Source organism: Candida pseudojiufengensis (genome assembly GCF_024610245.1).
Source record: "Candida pseudojiufengensis strain CBS 10847 chromosome Unknown scaffold9, whole genome shotgun sequence".
In the NCBI taxonomy this organism is placed as follows: domain Eukaryota; kingdom Fungi; phylum Ascomycota; class Pichiomycetes; order Serinales; family Debaryomycetaceae; genus Lodderomyces; species Lodderomyces pseudojiufengensis.
The window spans coordinates 568,199-591,081 of NW_026261525.1; the positions used below are offsets into that span (position 1 = coordinate 568,199).

A 22,883-nucleotide genomic window follows, 5' to 3' on the forward strand; every position below is an offset into this window, starting at 1 on the left:
TTTCTTTTCTTTAAATTAACTAAATACAACTTCAATCAAAAAACCATTAAAGTTGTAAAATTTATTAACTCAATTAAATAATAACAGTACAAAGTGTATTCATTAATTAAAAGAAACTTAATATTATTATTGTTCTTGTTCTTGTTCTTGTTGTTTGGGTTTATATTGTTAATGTCTTTATGTTTTAATTATAAATATTATTATAATTTCATTTTATTATCATCATCATCATTAACTTCATCAATTATAAAACAATCTTTTAATAAGAATCAACTATTTCATACTTTATCAACTTCATCTAAAAGATTACAATCAACTTCATCATCTCATTATAATCAACACGAGAAACAACAACCACAGTTGCAACCAGATCTACAACATCAGCCACAACAATTTTTATTTATAAATTCAGAAAATAATTCAACAACTACTACTACTACTACTACATCCACCAACACCACCATCACTAATAGAATGTCTGATTTACAAAATCAATATACAATATTAGCAGATGATTCAATTATATCAAAACCAATAAATGATGATAGAAATTATAGATTTTTCAAATTAAATTCAAATGATTTAAAAGTTTTAGTTATAAATGATCCTGGAGCTGATAAATCTGCTGCTTCATTAGATGTTAATGTTGGTTCATTTAATGATAAAATTTATGAAATATCAGGATTAGCTCATTTTTGTGAACATCTTTTATTTATGGGAACTTCAAAATACCCAAAGGAAAATGAATATTCAAATTATTTATCAAAACATTCTGGAAATTCAAATGCTTATACATCTTCTGAACATACAAATTATTATTTTCAAATAAGTTCAAATTATTTAGAAGGAGCATTAGATAGATTTTCACAATTTTTTATATCACCATTATTTAGTAAAACTTGTGAAAATAGAGAAATTAATGCAGTTGATTCTGAAAATAAAAAAAATTTACAAAATGATAATTGGAGATTATATCAATTAGATAAATTAAATAGTAATTTAAATCATCCTTATAATGGATTTTCAACTGGTAATTATTATACATTACATGATTTACCTGAATCAAAGGGTGTAAATGTAAGAGATACCTTGTTGAAATTTTATAATGAAAGTTATTCATCAAATATTATGAGTTTAGTTATATTAGGAAAAGAAGATTTAGATACTTTATCAACTTGGGCAATTGAAAAATTTTCTTCTATACCGAATAAAAATTTAACAAGACCAAATTATCAAAATGAATTAGTATATGATTCAAAAAATTTATTAAAATTAATAAAAGCAAAACCTGTTAAAAATTTACATCAATTAGAAATTTCATTTATGATACCAGATGATTTAGAAAATAAATGGGATAGTAAACCTCAAAGTTATTTTAGTCATTTATTAGGTCATGAAAGTGAAGGTTCAATATTAAATTATTTAAAATTACAAAATTGGGTAACTGAATTATCTTCAGGAAATATGAATGTTTGTCAAGGTAATTCAATTTATATGATTGAATTTCAATTAACTCCATTAGGTTTAAAAAATTGGGAAAAAACTGTGGAGGTAACTTTTCAATATTTAAATTTTATCTTGTTGGATGAACCTCAAAAATGGATATGGGAAGAAATTAAAAATATTTCAGAAATTAATTTTAAATTTAAACAAAAATCAGATGTTTCTTCAACTGTTTCCAAAATGAGTAATTCTCTTTATAAATTTGATTCTTTTATTCCACCAAATCATATTTTAAATTCAACTGTTGTTCAAAAATTTGATCCAATAGAAATTAAAAAATTTGGTTCACTTTTAAATCCTAATAATTTTAGATTAACTTTAGTTTCTCCTACTTTAACTAATTTAACTCAAAAAGAACCATGGTATGGTACAGAATATGTAATTGAAGACATCCCTAAGGATTTATTACAATCCATTAATTCTCCAAAACTTAATCCATTATTACATTATCCAAAATCAAATGAATTTATTCCAACAAATTTCGAAATTTCAAAGAAAAAACAACCAAAACCTCAAATATCACCTCATTTAATAAATCATGATAATAAATTAAATGTATGGTATAAACAAGATGATCAATTTGAAATCCCCAAGGGATCAATTGAAATAATTTTCCATTTACCAAATTCAAATACTGATGTAATATCATCAACAAAATCTTCAATGTTTATAGAAATGTTAGATGATCGATTAAATCAAATTACTTATTATGCTTCATTGGTGGGGTTAAGAGTAAATATGAATTGTTGGAGAGATGGATTTGCAATAAATGTGAGTGGATATAATCATAAATTATCAATTTTATTAAAACAAGTATTGGAAAAATTTTTTAATTTTAAACCAGACCACAAAAGATTTGAATCATTAAAATTTAAATTACTCAAGGAATTTAAAAATTTTGGATATCAAGTACCTTATTATCAAATTGGTTCATATCATTTAAATCTTGTGAATGAAAAAGTTTATGATTATGATGCAAAGATTAAAATATTAGAAAATTTAAAATTTGAAGAAATTGAAAAATTTATTAAGGAAGATATTTGGAAATCTGGAATATTTGGAGAAGTTTTAATTCATGGAAATTTTGATATTTCAAATGCAACAGAAATTAAAAATTTAATTTCAAAACATGTTGATTCTATCAAGCCAATGATGAATGAATATGATGAATCAGTTTTCCATTTATCTAACCACATTTTGTCACCTAATGAAAATCTTAGATATGAAGTTGAATTAAAAGATGATAAAAATGTAAATTCATGTATTGAATATTATTTACAAATTTCAAATAAAAATGATTTAAAATTAAGAGTATTTATTGATTTATTATCTATTATTATACGTGAACCATGTTTTGATAGATTAAGAACAAAAGAACAATTAGGTTATGTTGTATTTTCAGGTTTAAAAAAAGGTCGAACTTCATTAGGTTTTAGAATATTAATTCAATCAGAAAAATCTTGTAACTATTTGGAATATAGAATTGATGAATTTTTAAACAAGTTTGGTGAATATATTAATAATGAATTAACAGATGAAGAATTCAACAAGTTTAAAACTTCATTAATTGATTTAAAATTAATTAAATTAAAACATTTAAATGAAGAAACAAACAAGATATGGAATTCAATAACTGATGGATATTATGATTTTGATTTTAAATTAAAACATGTTAAATTAATTGAAAAAATTACTAAAACTGAATTTATTAATTTTTTTAATGATTATATTAAAAATGAATCTGGTGAAACTTCAAAACTTATAATTTATTTAAATTCTCAAATACAAAATGAAATTCCTGAATCTAAAAGAATTGGCTTGGCTTTAAATAATTATGCTTATCATAATGATTTTAAAATTGATCATGAATTTATTGATTCTTTGGTAAAAGAGTATACTGATGTTGATGAAATAGTTGAGAAATATACTGAAAAAATTAAATCTATTGATTCAAAAGTTGATAAAGATCAAATTTTTAAAGATATCAAGATTTCAATAAATCAATTAACTCCTTCAATATATCCAACTGGTAAATTAATTCAATCAATTGATGAATTTAAATCAAATCATAAATTAGGTGAAAAACCTATTCCTGTTACTCCATTATCTAAATTTTTTTATGAACAATCACATTTATAAAATAGATATGTATACTTATAAAGCAACTATATATTACATAGATTATGACATAGACTTCTAGAAGAAAAAGTACATTGTATAAAATATATTAATTATATAAATTAAATTAAATTATTTAAACTATATAAAAAATTATTAATTAAATATTCAATACTATCTAATTTTGTAAAACAACTTACTAAAATTGGATCTTCTGAACTAACTTCAATTTTTGAATTTATCATAACAACCATATTATTGTATGTTATACATCTTGTTATATAATCATTTTTATCAAATTGTTTATTTGATTTAAATAAGTTAAAAAATCTTTTTGATTCATGATTACTCTCAGTGGTGGAAGGAGTTGAATTACCTGAATCATTTGATTGGCTATTATTATTATTTTTTATTTCATCTCTCATTAAATCAACATAAGATTTCCCATTATGAATTTCACTCCATGGTTTTTCAGTAATTTGATTCAAATTTTTTAAATCAATACAAATTTCAGCTTGATTTATATAAAAATCTATAGATATTAATTTTGGTAAAATTGGTTCAAATGCTGTTGGATCAATTATATTTTGGGGAAATATTATTGATGGATCTATGGGTAATTGTAAATTTGTTTTTGCTAATTGGATTTTATTTAATAGGTTTTCAAATGATATTATTAGTTGTTTATGATATGATTTATGATTTTCTGATGATAAATGTTTTTCTTTGTTTAATGTATCATTTAATGTACGTAATTGATTTAACAATTCTATTGAATCATCTATTGAATTTTTACAATTAACTAGTTGATTTAGCAATATTGGTTTTTTGAGGTTAAGCTTGTTGAAATACTTGTTCAAATAATGATCTTTTATAACAGCATTAAATTTTAATATGTATAAACCATCTCTAATAATTATACCATTTAAATTAGAATTTGAAGTAGTAGAAGTTAATGGTAATTTTATACTTGGTCCTCTTTCAATTCCCATTTCAACATTTGGATGTTGAGGTGAATTATATAATATTAAATTTGATACAACTTTTAAAGTTTCTATAATTTGTTGAAATTCTGGTATTATAATTGATGAAACTAACCAATGTAATTCTTTATCATTTGAATCTTGTTGTATTTGATTTACTAGATTATTGAATAGGTTTGTATTAGCAATTGATGAAGTCATTCTTAGTCTGTGATTATCATTTTTAACGTGGTTTTTGATATTGATGATGTAAGAGAGAATGAAATTTAAAGATCACCAAATTCTATTAAACAATTTGATTCAGATTTCAACACGTCTTGAACAGCTTAACACCAAAATGAATGGGACAGATGCAGGGTTACTACTCTCCAATGTAACAAACAACATAACATCTAATTCCACAACTTCAATTGAATCTTTAACAACTACTGGATCAAAAATATTACATGAATTATTATCAACAACTTCAATAATATTAATAACATCATTAACTTTAATAATTATAGGATCATATTCAACTATATCAAAACCTAAAAATGCAGAAGATCCAAGATTAGATATGGCAACTAATTCAAATTTTGATCCAACTGATATGGATAATTGTAAATATTTTATAATGAATAAAACTGATTTAGAATTAAATTTACAACAAGAATTATCAATGAAACAAGTTTTGATGTTTCCTTTTATGGCTGGTGGCGTATTAGGTGGGTTATATTATTGTTTAAAAAATAAAATAAGTATTGAATCTATATTGAAATGGTATATTATACTTATAACTCCAATTAATGCTTCTTTTACTTTTTCAAGTTTAATTACTATGATTGTTAGAAAAGTAACTCATTTATTTGGAAAAGATTCAAGGGTTGTTTTTGAAAGATATAGATTAGTTGTTGTTAAGGATAAGGATGTATATCCATTGGGTAAAATAGAAAATATTGATGATGAAGATGAAGAAAAGAAAGAAAAAGATATAACTGAAGAAGCTGCTTTAGAACAAGAGGTTAAATTTGATCAGTACCTAAAAGATGAAAAAATCACAATTTTTAAAGAAAGTGATATTTTAAATGTTGATAAATTTGATAGTGATTGGATATTTGATTTTAAAATTTTCATTATATTACCTGCTTCAATTGCAATTACTTATTTTTTTAATAAAAATTATAATTCATGGATTTGGAGTAATTTTATTGCTTTTACTTATGTTATTTCAGGATTTCAACAATTTAAATTAACAAATTTTAAATTAGCTCATGTATTATTAACTGGATTATTTATTTATGATATTTATTTTGTATTTGGTACTGAAATTATGATGACAGTTGCAACAAAAATTGATATACCAATGAAATTATATATTCCAAAAATTTTTGATGTTGGTCATTCAATTTTAGGATTAGGTGATATTATTATTCCTGGATTATTTTGTAGTTTATCTTTAAGATATGATGTTGCTAATTATTATGAAAAAAATAAAGAATCTTTTCATCATTTAACTCCTTATCCAAAACCTTATTTTATAACAAGTTTAATAAGTTATTCAGTGGGAATTATATTAACATTACTTGCATTATATACTTTTAAAGTTGGTCAACCCGCATTATTATATATAGTACCATCTTTATTAATTGGATCTAATTTAGTAGCTTGGTATAGAGGTGAATTTTCCCATTTTTGGTCATTTTCAGATGGTTTAAAACCATTTGATAAAAACAATATAAATTTAGAAGATTATGATGAAGAATATATACCAGAAGAAATAGATGATGAATTAGATAAATTCATTGAAAAAGTTGAAAGAAAAAGAGCTCAAGAAGATTTAATTGAAACTGATATTGATGATTTATATTTTGAAGATGATGATGATACTTTTATTATACAAGTTGATGAAGAAAATGATGATAGAATTAATGAATTTGATAGTAATGATGATGAAGATTCAGATGATGATGAACTAGATTCAGATGAAGAGTTGATTGTTGTTGAAGAAGAAATAAATTTACTTTATGATGATTTACGATCTGAACCAAAAGAATGGTACACAAGTGAGGAAGAAGATGATGAAGAGGAAGAAGAGTGTGATTACTAAATAGAGAGATAATAGATAAATAGATAGAAGAAATAGTGTAATAGTATGTAAATTAATCTTGTATTATTGTTGTATAGTCCAATCTTCATTTAAATAAGATTTTATATCATCATTTGTAGATAGTAGAACCAACAAGACAGGTAATTTATATTCTTTTTCACCTTTTATTTCAACTTCTGCTTCTTTATTTAATTTAACTATTTCTTTAGTTATATCATTAGTTGTTTTTTCTTTTAATTGAGATGATAAATCAATTATTTCAACACCATTAAAATGTTTTGATTTTTTGTATGGATTAAAAGTTGTTTTATATTGTTGTAGTAGATTGTATTGATGTATCACTTTTTTAGATTCTTTTTGCTTTTGTTTAACTATTTCAACTATTGATATTAATTTTTGAATACTATTTGCATATCCAGTAACTACTACTGGTGATTTAGATAATTGATTTAATATTTTATCTATTGATTTCTTTATTGAATGATCTTTATCAATTTTAATGATTTTTATATCCTTTTTTGAATTTGATTTTATCAGGTCTATTATTTTATTGATCGTAGATGTGATATCATTATCAACAGTAGATTTAGATGGTTGATCCATATGATGAACATGTAAATGTCAGAGACTTTTGAATTATTTAAATTATGAAACACGCTTTAATATCAAGAGAGAAAAAGTTACTAAATCTTAAGAAAGATGATGTTTCACATTATCAATTCTTCAACGAGATCCATCATGATCTCATCACATACTACAAACAGAATTACAATGAACAATCGAAATCGAATATTTTATTTAAAATGAGACTAATAAATTAATTTTGGATTTAAATAAAGAAATGGTGTATCTACAAATCAACCAAAAAATATCTTCAAATCATTTTATATCATCTTCTTTTGAAACAGGAGGAGATTTAGTACTTCTTGAAGAAGAAAATCTTAAACTTGATCTTAAACTACTTCTATAACTTGACCTTGAACTAGTATTAGCACTACTCAGGTTTATTATTATAGAAGTAGAATCTAATTCACCAAATCTATTTGAAGTTCCTAAATCTAAATCACCACTAAATTGAGCTAAATTTAATATAGAATTTTGAAATTGATGTAAGTTTGATGATGATGAATTTGATGAAGATTTATACAGTTTTAAATTCTTATATTTTTGAAATTTTTTACGATAAGGATTTGTACCTGATGATAATGATGTAACTGCTGCCATTGATGCACTTGAACTATTTGGATACATCATCATTGGTACTGGTGTGAAATTAGACATTGACATTGATGTTTGAGGTGGAACTATCATTTGTTGTTGAGAATTATTATGAACTTGTCGAATAAATGATTGTTGTTGATGAAGTTGTTGCAGTTGGTTTAAAGAACTTGTATATCCAGAACCTCCAATATGTCCAGAAATAGGTCTAATGGGAGTTACAAAACCATTAGGATGTAATATATAAACATTTCCAAATTGATCTGTTAATTTTGACATTGCTGCTGGAGTATTTGGAGGTTGATGTAGATGATGTGCTGTATGAACATGATTTAAACTTGAAGCTGTTGACAGCATAGTTGATGATGCTAAATTTGATTCTTCACTAGTTGTACTTCCAGTTGTTTGTTGTTGTTTGTTGGATTCATTTGTGGGATAAACATCAGGTCCAAAAGTTAAGCTTTCACGTCCTTTTATTAATTCTTTTACTTCGGAATCAACACTATCAGCATCACTACTTGTTAAATGATCTTCAGGAATTTGAACTAAATCCTTTTTGATGGATGGGATAGGAGCTGGGGCAACTACAGGTACAACGGGAGGGATAGCTTTTGGTGGTGAAATTTGTAAAGTTGAAAAAGCTGGAAAAGTTGTTAAAGTTGGTAAAGCAGCTGGGGCTGATTTTGAATTTAAATTTGGCGGATCTGGAGGTTTTGCTGATATTGGTGTTATTTCTGGCTCTGACGTTGTGATTTTTGTTGGATCATTTTTAAGTACCACTGGAGCTGGAATTGGGATAGTGGGTGGTACTGGTTCTGCAACTGAACTCGAAATAGGTTCTGGAGTATTTGCTTTTATTGTTGATTCTGAATCAAGTTGACATTCTGATCGTGGTAAATTAAATTCTGATTCAGATTTTGTTAAATGAGAAGCTAATTCAATTTTTGGAGCACATTTATTCATATAAATTGGAATAACTAATTGAGTATATTTATTTGTTGGATGAAATATTTTATATACCATTTTATCCAATATTAAATTGAAATCTATGAAGCATCTATATTGATAAATAAATTTTAAAATTATTAATGCAAAGTTCCAACACTGATTCAAATTTAGCTTCATTTCCAGAAGCTCTTATAGTCAAGGTGGAGAGTTATTTGTTGGAACAACGTAGATGATTTCAGTAAAATGAATAACTAATGAAACACTTTTTTTTTGATTAATTCAATTGCAATAACATCAGAGTATATGAAATGTTGAGATATAAATTTTTTGATTACATTATTTGTCGATTAGTATATGGAATATTAATGAAGTTATAACTTCCAAAATTTAGAAAGATTGCAAAAAAAAGAGTGGTTTAGATCCCCTAAAATAAGCTTCATAAATTGAAGGAAGTTTTTTTTATTAATGACTAAGAAATTTATTAGAATAATGTATGGTGTCTTTTCTGTTATTTATATGAAGATGTTGTTTTTTCCTAGATAATTTAATCTAGAGATCGAAATAATTATTGTTGATCTAGTAATTAAATAAAAATGAAGGATATTCTAAGATTTGGCCAGATGGGGTATTTAAGATTTAACAAGTGATTTAAATGCAAGATGAAGTGTGCTAACTATCATATATTCCTGAAAAGCATGGATTTCCTTCCTATACTTGACATTCGTTCAGAATTACAGATCAAACAGTCAATCAATCAGTCAAACAAATGTTAACGGGCTGTTGATGACACAAAGAGTGGTTTCTAAGGATGGCCATTTCCGAGGAAAATGTGGAGTGAACTTGGTAGCTTAGCGCATAATCACCATATCAATTGCAATTATGAAAAGTAAATAACGATTGTGCCTGAATAAAAAACTGCAAAAACAGTCAAAAGTTAGAAGTTGTGAACCTAAAATGGTACTTCATATGGCGTTTATGGAGAATCTAGCATAATCTTGATTTATTTACCTACATCATTTATTAACATTGTAATCTTATCAACCATATTTGTTTTTGTGTAACATTTATATTGTTCAACGGCTTTTTAATTTTTCATCCAAAAATTTGCATAATTTCACCATTTTTAACTTCTTTTCCTTTTAAAATAGACTATCTCTTTTCAATTGCACTTTCTTTATTGAAGTTTTATGTTAAAGAATTTAACTCAATTGAATAAGTTTAATCGAATTTCAAAACCATTTCAACGTTTATATAATTTAAGATTATTTAATAGTTCAGCAATTATAAAAATGTCTCCACCATTCAAATATAAACAACCTGAACATAGGTTAACTTTAATTCCAGGTCCAATTGAATTTAGTGATGATGTTTTAGCATCAATGGCTACTCCTTCACAAGCTCATACTTCACCAGATTTTATATATACTTTTAAATATGTTTTACAAACTTTAAGAAAATTATTTAAATCTGAAGATCCAAATACTCAAGGTTTTGTATTAAGTGGATCAGGTACTTTAGGTTGGGATGTTGCAGCTACTAATATTATTGAACCAGGTGATAAAGTATTAGTTTTATCTACTGGATTTTTTTCAGATTCTTTTGCTGAATGTTTAAAAATTTATGGAGCTGATGTTGATGTATTAACTGCTGAAATTGGTGATGTTGTACCATTAGATAAAATAAAGGAACAATTGAAAAAAGAAAAATATACTGCTATAACTATTACTCATGTTGATACTTCAACTTCAGTTGTTAGTCCTGTTGAAGCTATAAGTAAAATTGTTAAAGAAGTATCACCTGAAACTTTAATTATTGTTGATGGTGTTTGTTCAGTTGGAGTTGAAAATTTAGAATTTGATAAATGGGGATTAGATTTTGTTTTAACTGCTTCTCAAAAAGCTATTGGTGTACCAGCTGGATTATCAATTTTTTATGTTAGTGAAAGAGCATTAGCAAAAGCTTTAAATAAAGAAAAAGAAACAACATTTTTTGCAAGTATAAAAAGATGGGATCCAATTATGAAAGCTTATGAAAGTGGTTCAGGTGCTTATTTTGCTACACCTGCTGTTCAAACTATTACTGCTTTAAAAACTTCATTAGAAGAAATATTTGATGAACCATTAGATAAAAGATTTGAAACTCATGCAAAACAATCTGATGAATTTAAATCTAAATTAAAAGATTTAGGTTTAAAAATTTTACCTGTTGATTCAACTGTTGCAGCTCACGGTTTAACTGCAGTTTATTTTCCAGAAAATATTAATGGACCTGATTTATTGAAAAAATTAGGTGAAAAAGGATTTACTGTAGCTGGTGGTATACATAAAAAATTAGTTGGTAAATATTTTAGAGTTGGTCATATGGGTTATTCAGTTTATGCTGGCCATATAGATGAATTTGAAAAAGCTTTAGAATCATCTTTGAAAGAATTGGAAGCATGAGCTTTGGAGCGAAGATAGTAATTTGTAAGTAACACTAATGAACATTAATAAACTATTTATATTTTTTGAACTGAGATCTTTTAGCTAGTAGAACTTGTATTCAATACGCGAGTATCGGAACCTTTACCGAGGAGTCAAATCTCGGAGATATGACTCGATTAGATCATTAAGCTCGATCAACGGGAATTGATCAATTGAGTGTTTGATAGTTATAATCCAATTGACTTAGTATTAAGCTGTTTAAATCATTCGCCATAAAGTTAAATTCTCTTGATCTTGTAATGTTAAAAAAAAGCCACATAAAAAATTAAGAATCATAAATTTTTCAAAAAGATTTAAAGTGGTTAAATCAATGAACCATTAGATCAACTTCAATTGTTCAATGTCTCCATGTTTTTACAACGTAATGGTATAAGACTAATACGGCCATTAACAAAATTCAAACCAATATATAAGACTAGCAATCTTCGACTATTTCCATCATATATTAAGGTAAATCGAAGTTTATCATATTCCAGACCATGTTTGAAATCAAATGATTTGAAAAATTTTCCAAAACTTGGACCAACGGATGTCCCAAAAGATACTGGGGAGTTAAAACCTAAAGATGTAAAACCAGGACAGTCGAAACCTTCACCTAATTCATCAGATTCTGCTCATACGTTATTTGGTAGAAAAGTTTCAACATCAGAATTATTCATGTTACGTTCATTATTTAAAACTATATGGCCAAAAAATAATCCAAATTTTAAGTTTAGAGTTCTTTTAGCTATTTCATTATTAATTGGATCAAAAATTTTAACAGTTCAAGTTCCTTTCATTTTTAAACAAATTATAGATAAAATGAATATTGATTGGAGTCAAGATGTAGGATTATTAACAACAGTAATTGGATCATTAATTTTAGCTTATGGAGGAGCAAGATTTGGAGCAGTTTTATTTGGAGAATTAAGAAATGCCATATTTGCAAGTGTTGCTCAAACTGCAATTAAAAGAGTTGCTTCAAATACTTTTAATAGATTATTAAATATGGATTTACAATTTCATTTATCTCAACAAACTGGTGGATTAACAAGAGCTATTGATAGAGGTACAAAGGGGATAAGTTATGTTTTATCTGCTATGGTTTTTCATATTATTCCAATAACTTTTGAAATTAGTATTGTTTGTGGAATTTTAAGTTATAATTATGGTTTACCATTTGCTGCAATGACTTTTACAACTATGTTAGCATATCTGATTTTTACAATAAAAACAACAGCATGGAGAACAAAATTTAGAAGACAAGCTAATAATGCAGATAATGAAGCAGCAACTGTTGCATTAGATTCATTAATAAATTATGAATCTGTTAAAATATTTAATAATGAAGGTTTTCAAAGTAAAAAATATAATGATGCTTTAACAAAATATCAAAATGCTTCTGTTAAAGTAGCTACAAGTTTAGCTTATTTAAATGCTGGACAAAATTTCATATTTACACTGGCTTTAACTGCAATGATGTATATGGGATGTCAAGGTGTTATATCTGGTGGATTAACTGTGGGAGATTTAGTGTTGATTAATCAATTAGTTTTTCAATTAAGTGTTCCTTTAAATTTTTTAGGTTCAGTTTATCGAGAATTAAAACAAAGTTTATTAGATATGGAAAATTTATTTCAATTACAAAATGTTCCAATAAAAATTACAGAAATTAAAGATGCTCCACAATTAAAGTTAAATTCTTCAAAACCTGGAGAAATTAAATTTGAAAATGTTACTTTTGGTTATCATCCAGATCGTCCTATTTTAAAAAATGCAAGTTTTACAATTCCAGCTGGAGAAAAAGTTGCAATAGTTGGTCCATCAGGAAGTGGGAAATCAACTATATTAAGATTAGTATTTAGATTTTATGATGTTCAACAAGGCAAAATTTTAATTGATGGACAAGATATAACAAAAGTTTCTTTAGAAAGTTTAAGATCTAAAATTGGTGTTGTACCACAGGAAACTCCATTATTTAATGATACAATTATAGAAAATATTAGATATGGTGATTTAAATTCAACAAATCAACAAATTGATGATGTTATAAAACAAGTTAAATTAGATCAATTAATTAAAGAATTACCTGAAGGTAAAGAAACAATAGTTGGAGAAAGAGGATTAATGATATCAGGAGGTGAAAAACAAAGATTAGCAATTGCAAGATTATTATTAAAAAATGCACCAATAACATTTTTTGATGAAGCAACATCAGCATTAGATACTCATACAGAACAATCATTATTAAAAACAATAAAACAAACTTTTAAACAATCTCAAAATACAAATATTTCAATAGCTCATAGATTAAGAACTATATCGGATTCTGATAAAATTATAGTATTAAATAAAGGTCATGTTCAAGAACAAGGTAATCATTTAACTTTATTAAGTAATCCTGAATCATTATATTCACAATTATGGAATATTCAAGAGAACTTAGAAGAAGATGAAGAAAAATTGGATAAATTAGATGAAGAAGGTAGTGATAAATCTAAGTAGGTTTTGAAGTTTTTTAAAAAATATACATTTTATAGACAATTGAGATCTCAGTTTTAGTAGATTCTTGATTCAGCTCTTTCTTAGTAGAATTGGATTTTAGAATTTGGTCTGAACCTTCGGTTCTGTGCTGAGTATGGAGGTAGATTTTATACTTAGTCTAACCCATTTGATTCAAAGGGTTTTAGATAATTACGGAGTAATGTATTGAGATTTTGTGTATTATTTTTGACAGTTGAAACTAACTCCTTATCTCATAGACTTGATAATACTTGGCAGTTTCAACATACCGTCAGGATCAAGTAATCTCACAAAACAACAATGGACTCACATTCGACAGAACCATTAACCACTTCAACGAAAAAGATTGCACAAATGAATATCGTAGAACCAAACCTTTCAAAAACATACGAAAATTTAAATAAAAGTATTGATAAATGGAATAAAATTTCAATTATAGTTTATTGTATACTAACAGTGATATTGATATATCCAATTATCAAACTGATACTGATAAGAAAAGAAATTTTCAAATTAACTAAAGAATTAAAAGAGATCAAGAATAATTTTGAAAGTAAGAAATAAGAATTCATAATTAAATCGAAGTTAGAGAAGTTTTACATATATTGTACTACAATTTGTCCCCACATTTTGATGTTTACTATGATTTTGGATAACTGAAAGGTGAATCAAACCTAAGCTCAATAGACCTTCATTCAAACACCAGTCCTATCAACCAATGATCTAATATTTCGTAAGTCAAGGTTCGACATTTTTAATGAGGCTCAAAAAAAAAAACACAGGGGGAAAATTTAATACTTATCAACATTGCTAACACTCAAAACAACAGATAACATCAAAATGAACAACAGAAAAGAAGACACAGATGATATATTCCTAAATGAAGACACTAAACCAATTACAGAATTACAAGTTGAAAATTTAAAAAAAAAATTTAAATCATTAATTACATCGTTAATATTATTATTCCCTTCGTTAACTATAACGGCTATATATGCAGTTGTAAATATCCCATTATTGAATCTGGATTTAAATAATTTGAAAAATGAATTGAATGATGTTAAGGAGTTGATTAAAAGTACTTGATATTTGAAACTGGGAATAGTAGAAGGGACACTTTAAGCTTGCTACCTGAGAGATTGGGGAATTGTTCTTCAGTTTGTGGTGATGTGAACCACTTTCTTTTTCAAAAATATACGTTCAAATTTTCAGATGTTATCATCAATATTGTTTTAATAAAAGGATTTAAAGTTGCGAAGCAAAAACGGATTTTGGAGGTAAAGTAAAGGCGACTCGTTGAGGTAAGCAACAACTACGAGCCGTTTTAAGATTCATGGTTTACAAAATGTGATAATAATGGTCAACAATTCTTAAATTAAGGCAGTCGTGGATCGGAACTACAAATGGAACGGCTCTGGTAATCAATATTTCGAAATGTATCTTCGCGTGCTAGGTTTTGTTCCAAAGAGTTCAATCGGAACATAGCCAAATAATTGCATATATTTCTTTACGGACAGAGAGCTGAATATTTTCTAGGAATATATTGAATATATGTTTATAAATTCTCTAAAATAACCTGTAAGTGTTTATCCAGTGGTAATGATCATTAAATAACAATAAAAGTTGAATGGCTAAAAATGTCTGTGATTTGTATGAAGTTATTAAATCTAATATTTCTCAATATGTCTTCGTATGTTATAATTGAACTATTATCCATCGTTGAAGTTATTGCTTGTTAAAATTCATCTCTATATTCTTCAATGTATATAGAACAATCCTGTATATAAACTACATGAAACTCAAACTCAAAACATTCACAATAACAAAATACTCTCACAAAACTTTAACCTTAATCATTCAAGTATCATTTACCAGCTTTAGCATCACTAAGAACTTGCAAGCATAGAATTGATAAAGCAATAATGTCAGAGTCTGTAATAGAACTACTACGGTTAAGTTTAACCATTATGATTGATCAATTAAAAAATATAATATTACTACCTATTCATAATTATCAACATTTTAAGCAAGAACAACAATTACTAATAGAATATTCAAAACCAAAATTAATAGAATCAACAGATACATTACTACTAAATTCAACAAATACAATTGATGATGATTCAATTTTTACAATAACTTCTTCATTAAGTTCAATTGATAATATTTATATAAATATAATATCAATAATATTTGTATTTATAATGTTTTCAATTGTTTTATATACCATTTTATACAATACAAAATATGAAATAAATAATGAAAATTTAATAGAAATTGTTGAAATTAAAGACTTGGGTACAGTGACACCTCAATTTATTCCAATTAATCAAGAATTAAGTATTGATAATATAAATAAAATTTCAATAAATAATACATTAAGTAGTAATAGCAGTGATAAAAATAATTTATTATTAAAAAGAACTTTTTCAAATACAAGTTCTTTAAATTCATTTAAATCAAATTCTACTTTCCTTGATTCTGGTTCAGGAAGTGGTTCAGGTACAAATTCAGGAAATTCAAAATTTAATTTTGATAATTCTGGATTTTCACCTTCTGAAAGATTAATTAATTTTAGTAGATCATATTCTTATAAAAATAATTTAATGAGTCATCAACATTTTAATGATGATGATCAATTTAAAGAAAATGGAAATTTGGAAATTGATGAAGAAGAAGAAGATGTTACTGATTTAGGAATTGAATTGAATAAACAATCTGATTCTCAGAATGATAATAATCAAGAATTTGAATCTTTGAATGACAACAGTAATGAGAAATATTTGAATCAAGAAGAAGAAGAAGAAGATAGTAAAAATGATTTTGCTCAAGATGATTTTAAAATTAATGATAATACAAAAAATTTTAAACCTTTCCCACTTGAAAAATATCAAGAATATTGATGATTTAGTATATAGGTTTCATGATGATTAATAAACGACACTTTTTTTTTTTGATGAGTTGAGGTCAATTCTGTGAGTGGTTTTTCTGATCAGAATTTTTGATTTTGGAAAAGAATGATATTCTCTCACCTCTTTAACAACAAGAAACGGTCGGAGTTGTTTCAAAACAGGGATATTGACGCCTTCAACCTAACAAAAGCAAAAGTGATACACGTCTCAAACCTTCACTAGAATACGGTTTACATTGGTTCTTAATTTTAGTTTCTGTAAAATTGATTGTTTTTGCTGGTGACGTTGTACTTCGCATCAAAAGGTTCGGATATGCAAGTAGTATCCTTATTAATCAATTCAATAATCCTATTTTTTTCAATTCTTCATCTAATTTATCATCTTTTACTAATTCTTTAAAATTAGATTCATTTCCCCAATATTTTCCATTAAAGTATAATTGAGGTACCCATTTCTTACCAATAATTGAATTAAATTCATCTTCTAACAATTGAGCTTGTTTTTGATTTTCAAATTTATCTAATTCTATAATATATAGCTTGTTGAATATGTTTAGTTTTTTAAATAAATTATATATGTAATGACAATCTGGACACCATGATTTTGATATCATTAAATATTTATGTTTTGATATTAATGATTTGGCATCGGATGTTTCTGATGATGATATATTGCCTGATGACATTGTGATGTCGTCAACCTATTTATAGATTCTTGGTTGAATTGGAATGAGTTGATCAAACCGAAATTGTGTGGTTGTAAAAAAAATGTGGTTGTCAAGTGTACTTAAAAGTGTTGCAAAAATTTCGAGAATTTAAAATTTTATGGAATTATAAGATAAATTAACCACACAATGTAAAGCGAAGTTACCAACAATTTGATGAAGACAAGAGATATATTAGAAAGGGAACTGTATAATTTGTTCAGACTATATCTTTATTACCTTGTTTATTCAAAATTGAAATTTGGTATTGAACAGAGATCTCACCATTGAATCAAGCTCAATGCTTACCAAGTTTGTGTTCAAGTAAAGGTTGCTACCACTTATTGTTCATGTTCAAGGGGCTAATATTTATTTACCATTTTCTATTTGTAAAAACCTTTCGTATAATACTTTCATGAATATACAACTAACACTACACTATATTACATTACATGGAGGTCCATGCACAGGCTTCATGTGGTCTAAGACCACGCAAACTATTAATGATACTCGCTTTTGTTGGATCCGGCCCGCTTTGGTTTGCGGATTATACTAACAATTTAGACAATTGAGCTAATCCAATTATTCAACCCTTAAAACAGGTAGCTCAAAAAACATGCAACCTAGCAGTGAATAATCTCATTCGTGCTGCTCTGGGTTGGTTAACTAAGTTTTCTTATTCTATTATTCCGCACAATTCCACTTTTCAATCAATGACGAATTAGTTACTGTTGTCCATTCAAATGGGGAATATTGATTGAAAAGTGGAGTTTTGCGTAATAATAGTATAAGACGACTTAGTTAACCAACCCCAAGTATTTCATGCCAGGATTATCATGATATTCAACAATCCTTGAATTCAATTCAATTCCTAGTTCACAGTGTTTAGAGAGTTCTTTTTACTCAACATTGCCATTATTTTATATTATTTTAGTTAAGATTTGATTTTATATTAATTCAATTATCAACGACAGTAACCAAAATCGATACTCAAATACAAACTATAACATCTGAATTTTGTCATAAGTTCACATCAAAGAACATCTGACTTTAGACATATTTTGGCTTATTTGATTTTATTCATTCCTTCTCATGGATAACTCATTATTTCTCAGAACTACTAACTATCTTGCAATACCTTATATTAAAATGAGTAAGTATATAAATTATTGCAGGAGAATTAGTCTAAATGTTGGGCCATGATTTGAAAAAGCCAATAAGAACGGACCAACTATTTAAGCAATTTTCAAAAATGTAAGCAAAGGGAGCAAAAGGCTCTTTGTATTACATTAAAACCTTACAGGTAAGTTGTTTTCCACTTTTGTAAATAGTTGACGAAAAGATGATTCACTCTTGAGTTTTTATTGATTATAATAGTACAAATATAAGTTAATATACGTGCTTCAGGAGTTGTATTTTTATGATCCTGACCTTCATGATGCTTGTGTTGTGATAACTGGAAATGCTTGTTCATGAGTCGGTTTAATAAAAGGATTTATCAAGGATGCATATGGTAAGACTTGACAGTATTGATGATTTAAATCAATCTTCTACTTATCATCTCATATTTCAATGCAAATACCAAAGGAAATTCACTAAATTTTTGGGTGACATTTTATGACAATAGTTATGGCAGAAAATCCATTAGCTATGGTTGCTCATAATTTGGTTTAATTTTAACTAATTAAATGTTGTACAATTCTAGGACTAACACCTATTATATCCTATCCAGTTTGCCAGATCATTTTCACGAGTATTGAAAGTGGCATACCTATTGATATTAAACTTATCAATCGAAGTTTTTGTTCTAATAATAAAATAAATTGTTCAAAATTATAATAAGCATTTGACAGGAATTGAATAAATATAGCTTCTACCAATAATACTGAAGTAATTATAAATATTGAAATACTTTTTAGTATCGAGACCGCCTTATTAGTAAGTTTAAAATTTGTAGATTTATTTTGATAAAATCTATAAGCATCATATATTTGAAGTCCACTCTCCACTAAAAAATATGCAAATGCTCCCCAGAAATATGTTTTACCAAGATAAACTATTTTCTCTATATTCTTCAACTTGATTATTTCATTATTATTATTGTCACTTATATTAGTAATTAAGACGGAAGAACCAGCAATTACACGTTGATTTTCATTTTCAAATTGGTTTCCTAGTATTGTATCAAATAAAACTGACAGTAAAAGTAAGAATAATGTATTCATATTTACTTTAAATTTGTTGGCATAGTTTGCTGTTGTTATTGTTGATATTTTAAAAGCGTAGTGGTAACTAAAAATGTTTTTTTTTAATAGTGTATACAATTGAGTTTTGTAAAACTAAATAATTGTACTTAATGTACTTATTATATTTTGTTGTTCAATTTAAAATTGAAAGGCTTTACATTCGTTGTATATATATAGAAATGTATAACTATTACTCATAGAAACAACTATTCATCATAATCATCATCATCATCGAATAATCCAGCATCTTCCAACATTGATTCTATAATATCTTCCCATAATAAAAATTTATTTTCAGTTCCCCATCTACGATGATTAAAATATAATTGAGGTAACCAATTTCCTCCCATAATTTCATTAAATTCATCTTCTAATTCTTTTGCTTTCTTAGTATCTTCAAATTGATCTAATTGAATTATATATAATTTATCAATAATTTTATATCTCCTGAATATATTAAATACATAACGACTTCCCGTACCAATAGATTTTGATACCATTAAATATTTATGTTTTGCAATTAATGATTTCGCATCTAATGTTTCTGATGTTGATATATATTTTTTTGGTGGCATAAACGTATTAAACTTATAATGATTAATCGTCATCTTTTCTTTATTTTATTGTAGGAAGAAGATATATAATATTACTCTCAGATTTACCCTATTGAGATATCATGGAAATACACTTAGAATAAATGATCAAAGTTTAATATATGTAAACAAAGTGAAAATTTCGAAATGTTCTTGATAAATTGACCTTAGAAAGAAATACATAAAATAAACACGTCCTAAATATTGAATTTAGATTAATAATTTAATAAATAAATTTGATTTTAATGGCATACAGATCCTTTTGAAAAAAAGAAACATTCTCGAGGTGTTTATTTAGATTCTGATTCTTCAAATCATGAAACTTTCTGTTTTTTTTTCAATATTGTCTTCCTGATCTTTATTTTGAACGTGTTTCTTAATAGTTCATTTATTTACTGTCAATGTCTATATAGATATTTGAGAAATCTCGTAAATCTAAGATCTGGATTATTACGTAATTTACTTTGATTTATTACGTAATATTCTTCATAATTGTAATCTTATCAATAATAAATGAATATCTATCCAACATATCATATCATCTATTTATATGCTTTGAAAGTAGAAATAGAATCATTCAGTTGGTGTATAACTAAACAGAAAGAAAGTTTTGTAAGGGAAAGAAAGCAGGTCTATTGTGACTTTACTCAATTATAGCATAATATTCACAGTTTTATTTTTGTTAGTACATTATTATTTGGTTTGTACTATAAAAGCGTTAGTACTTAGTATTATCATAACGCCTTTTCTTTGTTTATTGAAAATCCTTTTAATTTAATTCATTTAACTTATAGAACTTAGTTATACGTTTCTTAATTATTAATTATTTATTTATCAGAAAAAGTCTATTTATAAATTATCAACAGAAGGTTTTTTTTATAATCTATCACCATCATTCTAGATATATATCACTTTATCCATTTACATTCTTAGTACTACTGTCTACATTTCACATATCAACCACCACAAGCACCAATATCAAACCGAACTTTCGTTAATTTTACTTACTGAACCAAATCATACCACCCATCCTTTTAATTCTCATAATTATTTATTTTTTTTTAATACAAGGATCAAACTATTGAATTATAATATATCAAACTAATCAGCAAAAAATAATAGTAATATTTACCTTCCAAGAAATGAATAAATTAGGAGTTAAAAAATTTAATGTATTTATAATAATAGGTTTAGGTATAGTTACAATAATATTTATAACAAATTATTTAACAAATATTAAAACAGATGTTTCATCATCATTAACTACTTCAAATTCAAATTCTGCTAAAACTTTATCTAAAATTGGTATAGATGTTGGATTGAAAAATGATGGATCAAAAGAAACTTCAATTGTTAAAACACCTTCGGAAGTTGAAGCAGATGCAAATGCGGAAGAAATAGCAGATATAGATAATCTGAAATCTACTAAACCTAAACCACAAACATCACCAAAAATTGAAGATAACTCCATTACAACCAGTAATAAAATTTTCATAAAAGAAGAATATATTGATGAATTATATAAATATACAAAAACTACTTATAAACAACCATCATCCTCACAAAAAGACTCAAAATTACCAACAATTTTAATATTATCAACAATTGCCAAGGATGATCCATATGGAAATGGTAGACAATTTAAAGATTACATAAATTCAATAAATACATTAGTTAATACAGAACCAACAAATAAATTCAAATTTTCATTAGGTTTATCAATAAATTCACCTCAAAATTTTTTAAATTTACAAAAATTTATTGAAGAAAATGATTCAGCTTTATTTGAAAAATTTGAAAAAATTTCTTTAGTATCTTCTGAAGAAATGGAAAAATTGCATGAAGTTAAATTTTCAAATGATCAAGAATTAAATGATGAAGATTTAGAAATTAATAGATTTAATAGACAACAAGATAATAAGCAAAGAATTAGAAGAAGAATAATTGCTAAAAATCGAAATTTTTTAATTTCAAATACTTTAGAAAATGAACAATATATAATTTTCATTGATTCAGATGTTGAAAAATTTGATCATAGTTCTAAATTTATTGATATTTTAATTAAAACTGGTAAAGATATTATTGTTCCCCGTATCTATAGAGGTGAATCAATGAATGATTATGATAGAAATTCTTGGAGAGGTGAAAGAACAAAACCAACTGAAGAACAATTAAAAATTATGGATTTAAATTTATGGTCAAAATTTGATTATGTACCAAGAGATAAAGAAAATATTTGGCATTTTTATATGTTTGATTCAAATTCTCAAGATGATGAAAAATTAAAGGCTGTTGATTATTCAGTTCCGTTGGATTCTGTTGGTGGTGCCTTTTTATTCTTTAAGTCTATAATATATAAACAAGGTGTCATATTCCCAACTAATTATATTATTGGTACTAATTGGGAAAGATTAGAAGGTTATGATGGTATTGAAACTGAAGGAATATGTTATTTAGCAAGACCTTTAGGTTATACTTGTTGGGGTTTACCTAATTTAAATGCTTATCATGTTCCATAAAACTATTTTTAGAGTAGAAATTAGAGTGTTTAATATATACCATATATTGTGTTATATTGAGTTATT

At 25.9% G+C, this 22,883-nt stretch overlaps 12 protein-coding genes across 12 annotated transcripts; 7 read left to right on the plus strand and 5 right to left on the minus strand. All coding sequences in view use genetic code 12, as the record gives it.

Annotated features, from left to right (window-relative positions):
- Positions 1-171: 171 nt before the first annotated feature.
- On the plus strand, positions 172-3,642 carry STE23 (metalloendopeptidase; the record flags this gene model as incomplete). The annotated part of the gene is made up of 1 exon (XM_051756196.1): positions 172-3,642. The coding sequence occupies one exon, from the start codon at positions 172-174 to the stop codon at positions 3,640-3,642; it is 3,471 nt and encodes a 1,156-aa protein (XP_051615913.1).
- Positions 3,643-3,743: 101 nt separating this feature from the next.
- On the minus strand, positions 3,744-4,805 carry RAV2 (Rav2p; the record flags this gene model as incomplete). The annotated part of the gene is made up of 1 exon (XM_051756197.1): positions 3,744-4,805. The coding sequence occupies one exon, from the start codon at positions 4,803-4,805 to the stop codon at positions 3,744-3,746; it is 1,062 nt and encodes a 353-aa protein (XP_051615914.1).
- Positions 4,806-4,941: 136 nt separating this feature from the next.
- On the plus strand, positions 4,942-6,693 carry KGF55_001605 (uncharacterized protein; the record flags this gene model as incomplete). The annotated part of the gene is made up of 1 exon (XM_051756198.1): positions 4,942-6,693. The coding sequence occupies one exon, from the start codon at positions 4,942-4,944 to the stop codon at positions 6,691-6,693; it is 1,752 nt and encodes a 583-aa protein (XP_051615915.1).
- A 63-nt stretch (positions 6,694-6,756) lies between these two features.
- KGF55_001606 (uncharacterized protein) lies at positions 6,757-7,296 on the minus strand (the record flags this gene model as incomplete). Its single annotated transcript, XM_051756199.1, has 1 exon — positions 6,757-7,296. The coding sequence occupies one exon, from the start codon at positions 7,294-7,296 to the stop codon at positions 6,757-6,759; it is 540 nt and encodes a 179-aa protein (XP_051615916.1).
- A 276-nt stretch (positions 7,297-7,572) lies between these two features.
- KGF55_001607 (uncharacterized protein) lies at positions 7,573-8,874 on the minus strand (the record flags this gene model as incomplete). The annotated part of the gene is made up of 1 exon (XM_051756201.1): positions 7,573-8,874. One exon carries the CDS (start codon positions 8,872-8,874, stop codon positions 7,573-7,575), a length of 1,302 nt encoding a protein of 433 aa, XP_051615917.1.
- Positions 8,875-10,046: 1,172 nt separating this feature from the next.
- Positions 10,047-11,300, plus strand: KGF55_001608 (pyridoxal-phosphate-dependent aminotransferase family protein; the record flags this gene model as incomplete). Its single annotated transcript, XM_051756202.1, has 1 exon — positions 10,047-11,300. The coding sequence occupies one exon, from the start codon at positions 10,047-10,049 to the stop codon at positions 11,298-11,300; it is 1,254 nt and encodes a 417-aa protein (XP_051615918.1).
- A 390-nt stretch (positions 11,301-11,690) lies between these two features.
- Positions 11,691-13,826, plus strand: ATM1 (ATP-binding cassette Fe/S cluster precursor transporter; the record flags this gene model as incomplete). The annotated part of the gene is made up of 1 exon (XM_051756203.1): positions 11,691-13,826. The coding sequence occupies one exon, from the start codon at positions 11,691-11,693 to the stop codon at positions 13,824-13,826; it is 2,136 nt and encodes a 711-aa protein (XP_051615919.1).
- An 858-nt stretch (positions 13,827-14,684) lies between these two features.
- KGF55_001610 (uncharacterized protein) lies at positions 14,685-14,930 on the plus strand (the record flags this gene model as incomplete). Its single annotated transcript, XM_051756204.1, has 1 exon — positions 14,685-14,930. The coding sequence occupies one exon, from the start codon at positions 14,685-14,687 to the stop codon at positions 14,928-14,930; it is 246 nt and encodes an 81-aa protein (XP_051615920.1).
- Positions 14,931-15,766: 836 nt separating this feature from the next.
- On the plus strand, positions 15,767-16,747 carry KGF55_001611 (uncharacterized protein; the record flags this gene model as incomplete). Its single annotated transcript, XM_051756205.1, has 1 exon — positions 15,767-16,747. One exon carries the CDS (start codon positions 15,767-15,769, stop codon positions 16,745-16,747), a length of 981 nt encoding a protein of 326 aa, XP_051615921.1.
- A 343-nt stretch (positions 16,748-17,090) lies between these two features.
- On the minus strand, positions 17,091-17,441 carry KGF55_001612 (uncharacterized protein; the record flags this gene model as incomplete). The annotated part of the gene is made up of 1 exon (XM_051756206.1): positions 17,091-17,441. The coding sequence occupies one exon, from the start codon at positions 17,439-17,441 to the stop codon at positions 17,091-17,093; it is 351 nt and encodes a 116-aa protein (XP_051615922.1).
- Positions 17,442-19,911: 2,470 nt separating this feature from the next.
- KGF55_001613 (uncharacterized protein) lies at positions 19,912-20,280 on the minus strand (the record flags this gene model as incomplete). The annotated part of the gene is made up of 1 exon (XM_051756207.1): positions 19,912-20,280. One exon carries the CDS (start codon positions 20,278-20,280, stop codon positions 19,912-19,914), a length of 369 nt encoding a protein of 122 aa, XP_051615923.1.
- Positions 20,281-21,440: 1,160 nt separating this feature from the next.
- Positions 21,441-22,817, plus strand: KGF55_001614 (uncharacterized protein; the record flags this gene model as incomplete). The annotated part of the gene is made up of 1 exon (XM_051756208.1): positions 21,441-22,817. The coding sequence occupies one exon, from the start codon at positions 21,441-21,443 to the stop codon at positions 22,815-22,817; it is 1,377 nt and encodes a 458-aa protein (XP_051615924.1).
- Between the last annotated feature and the right edge of the window lie 66 nt (positions 22,818-22,883).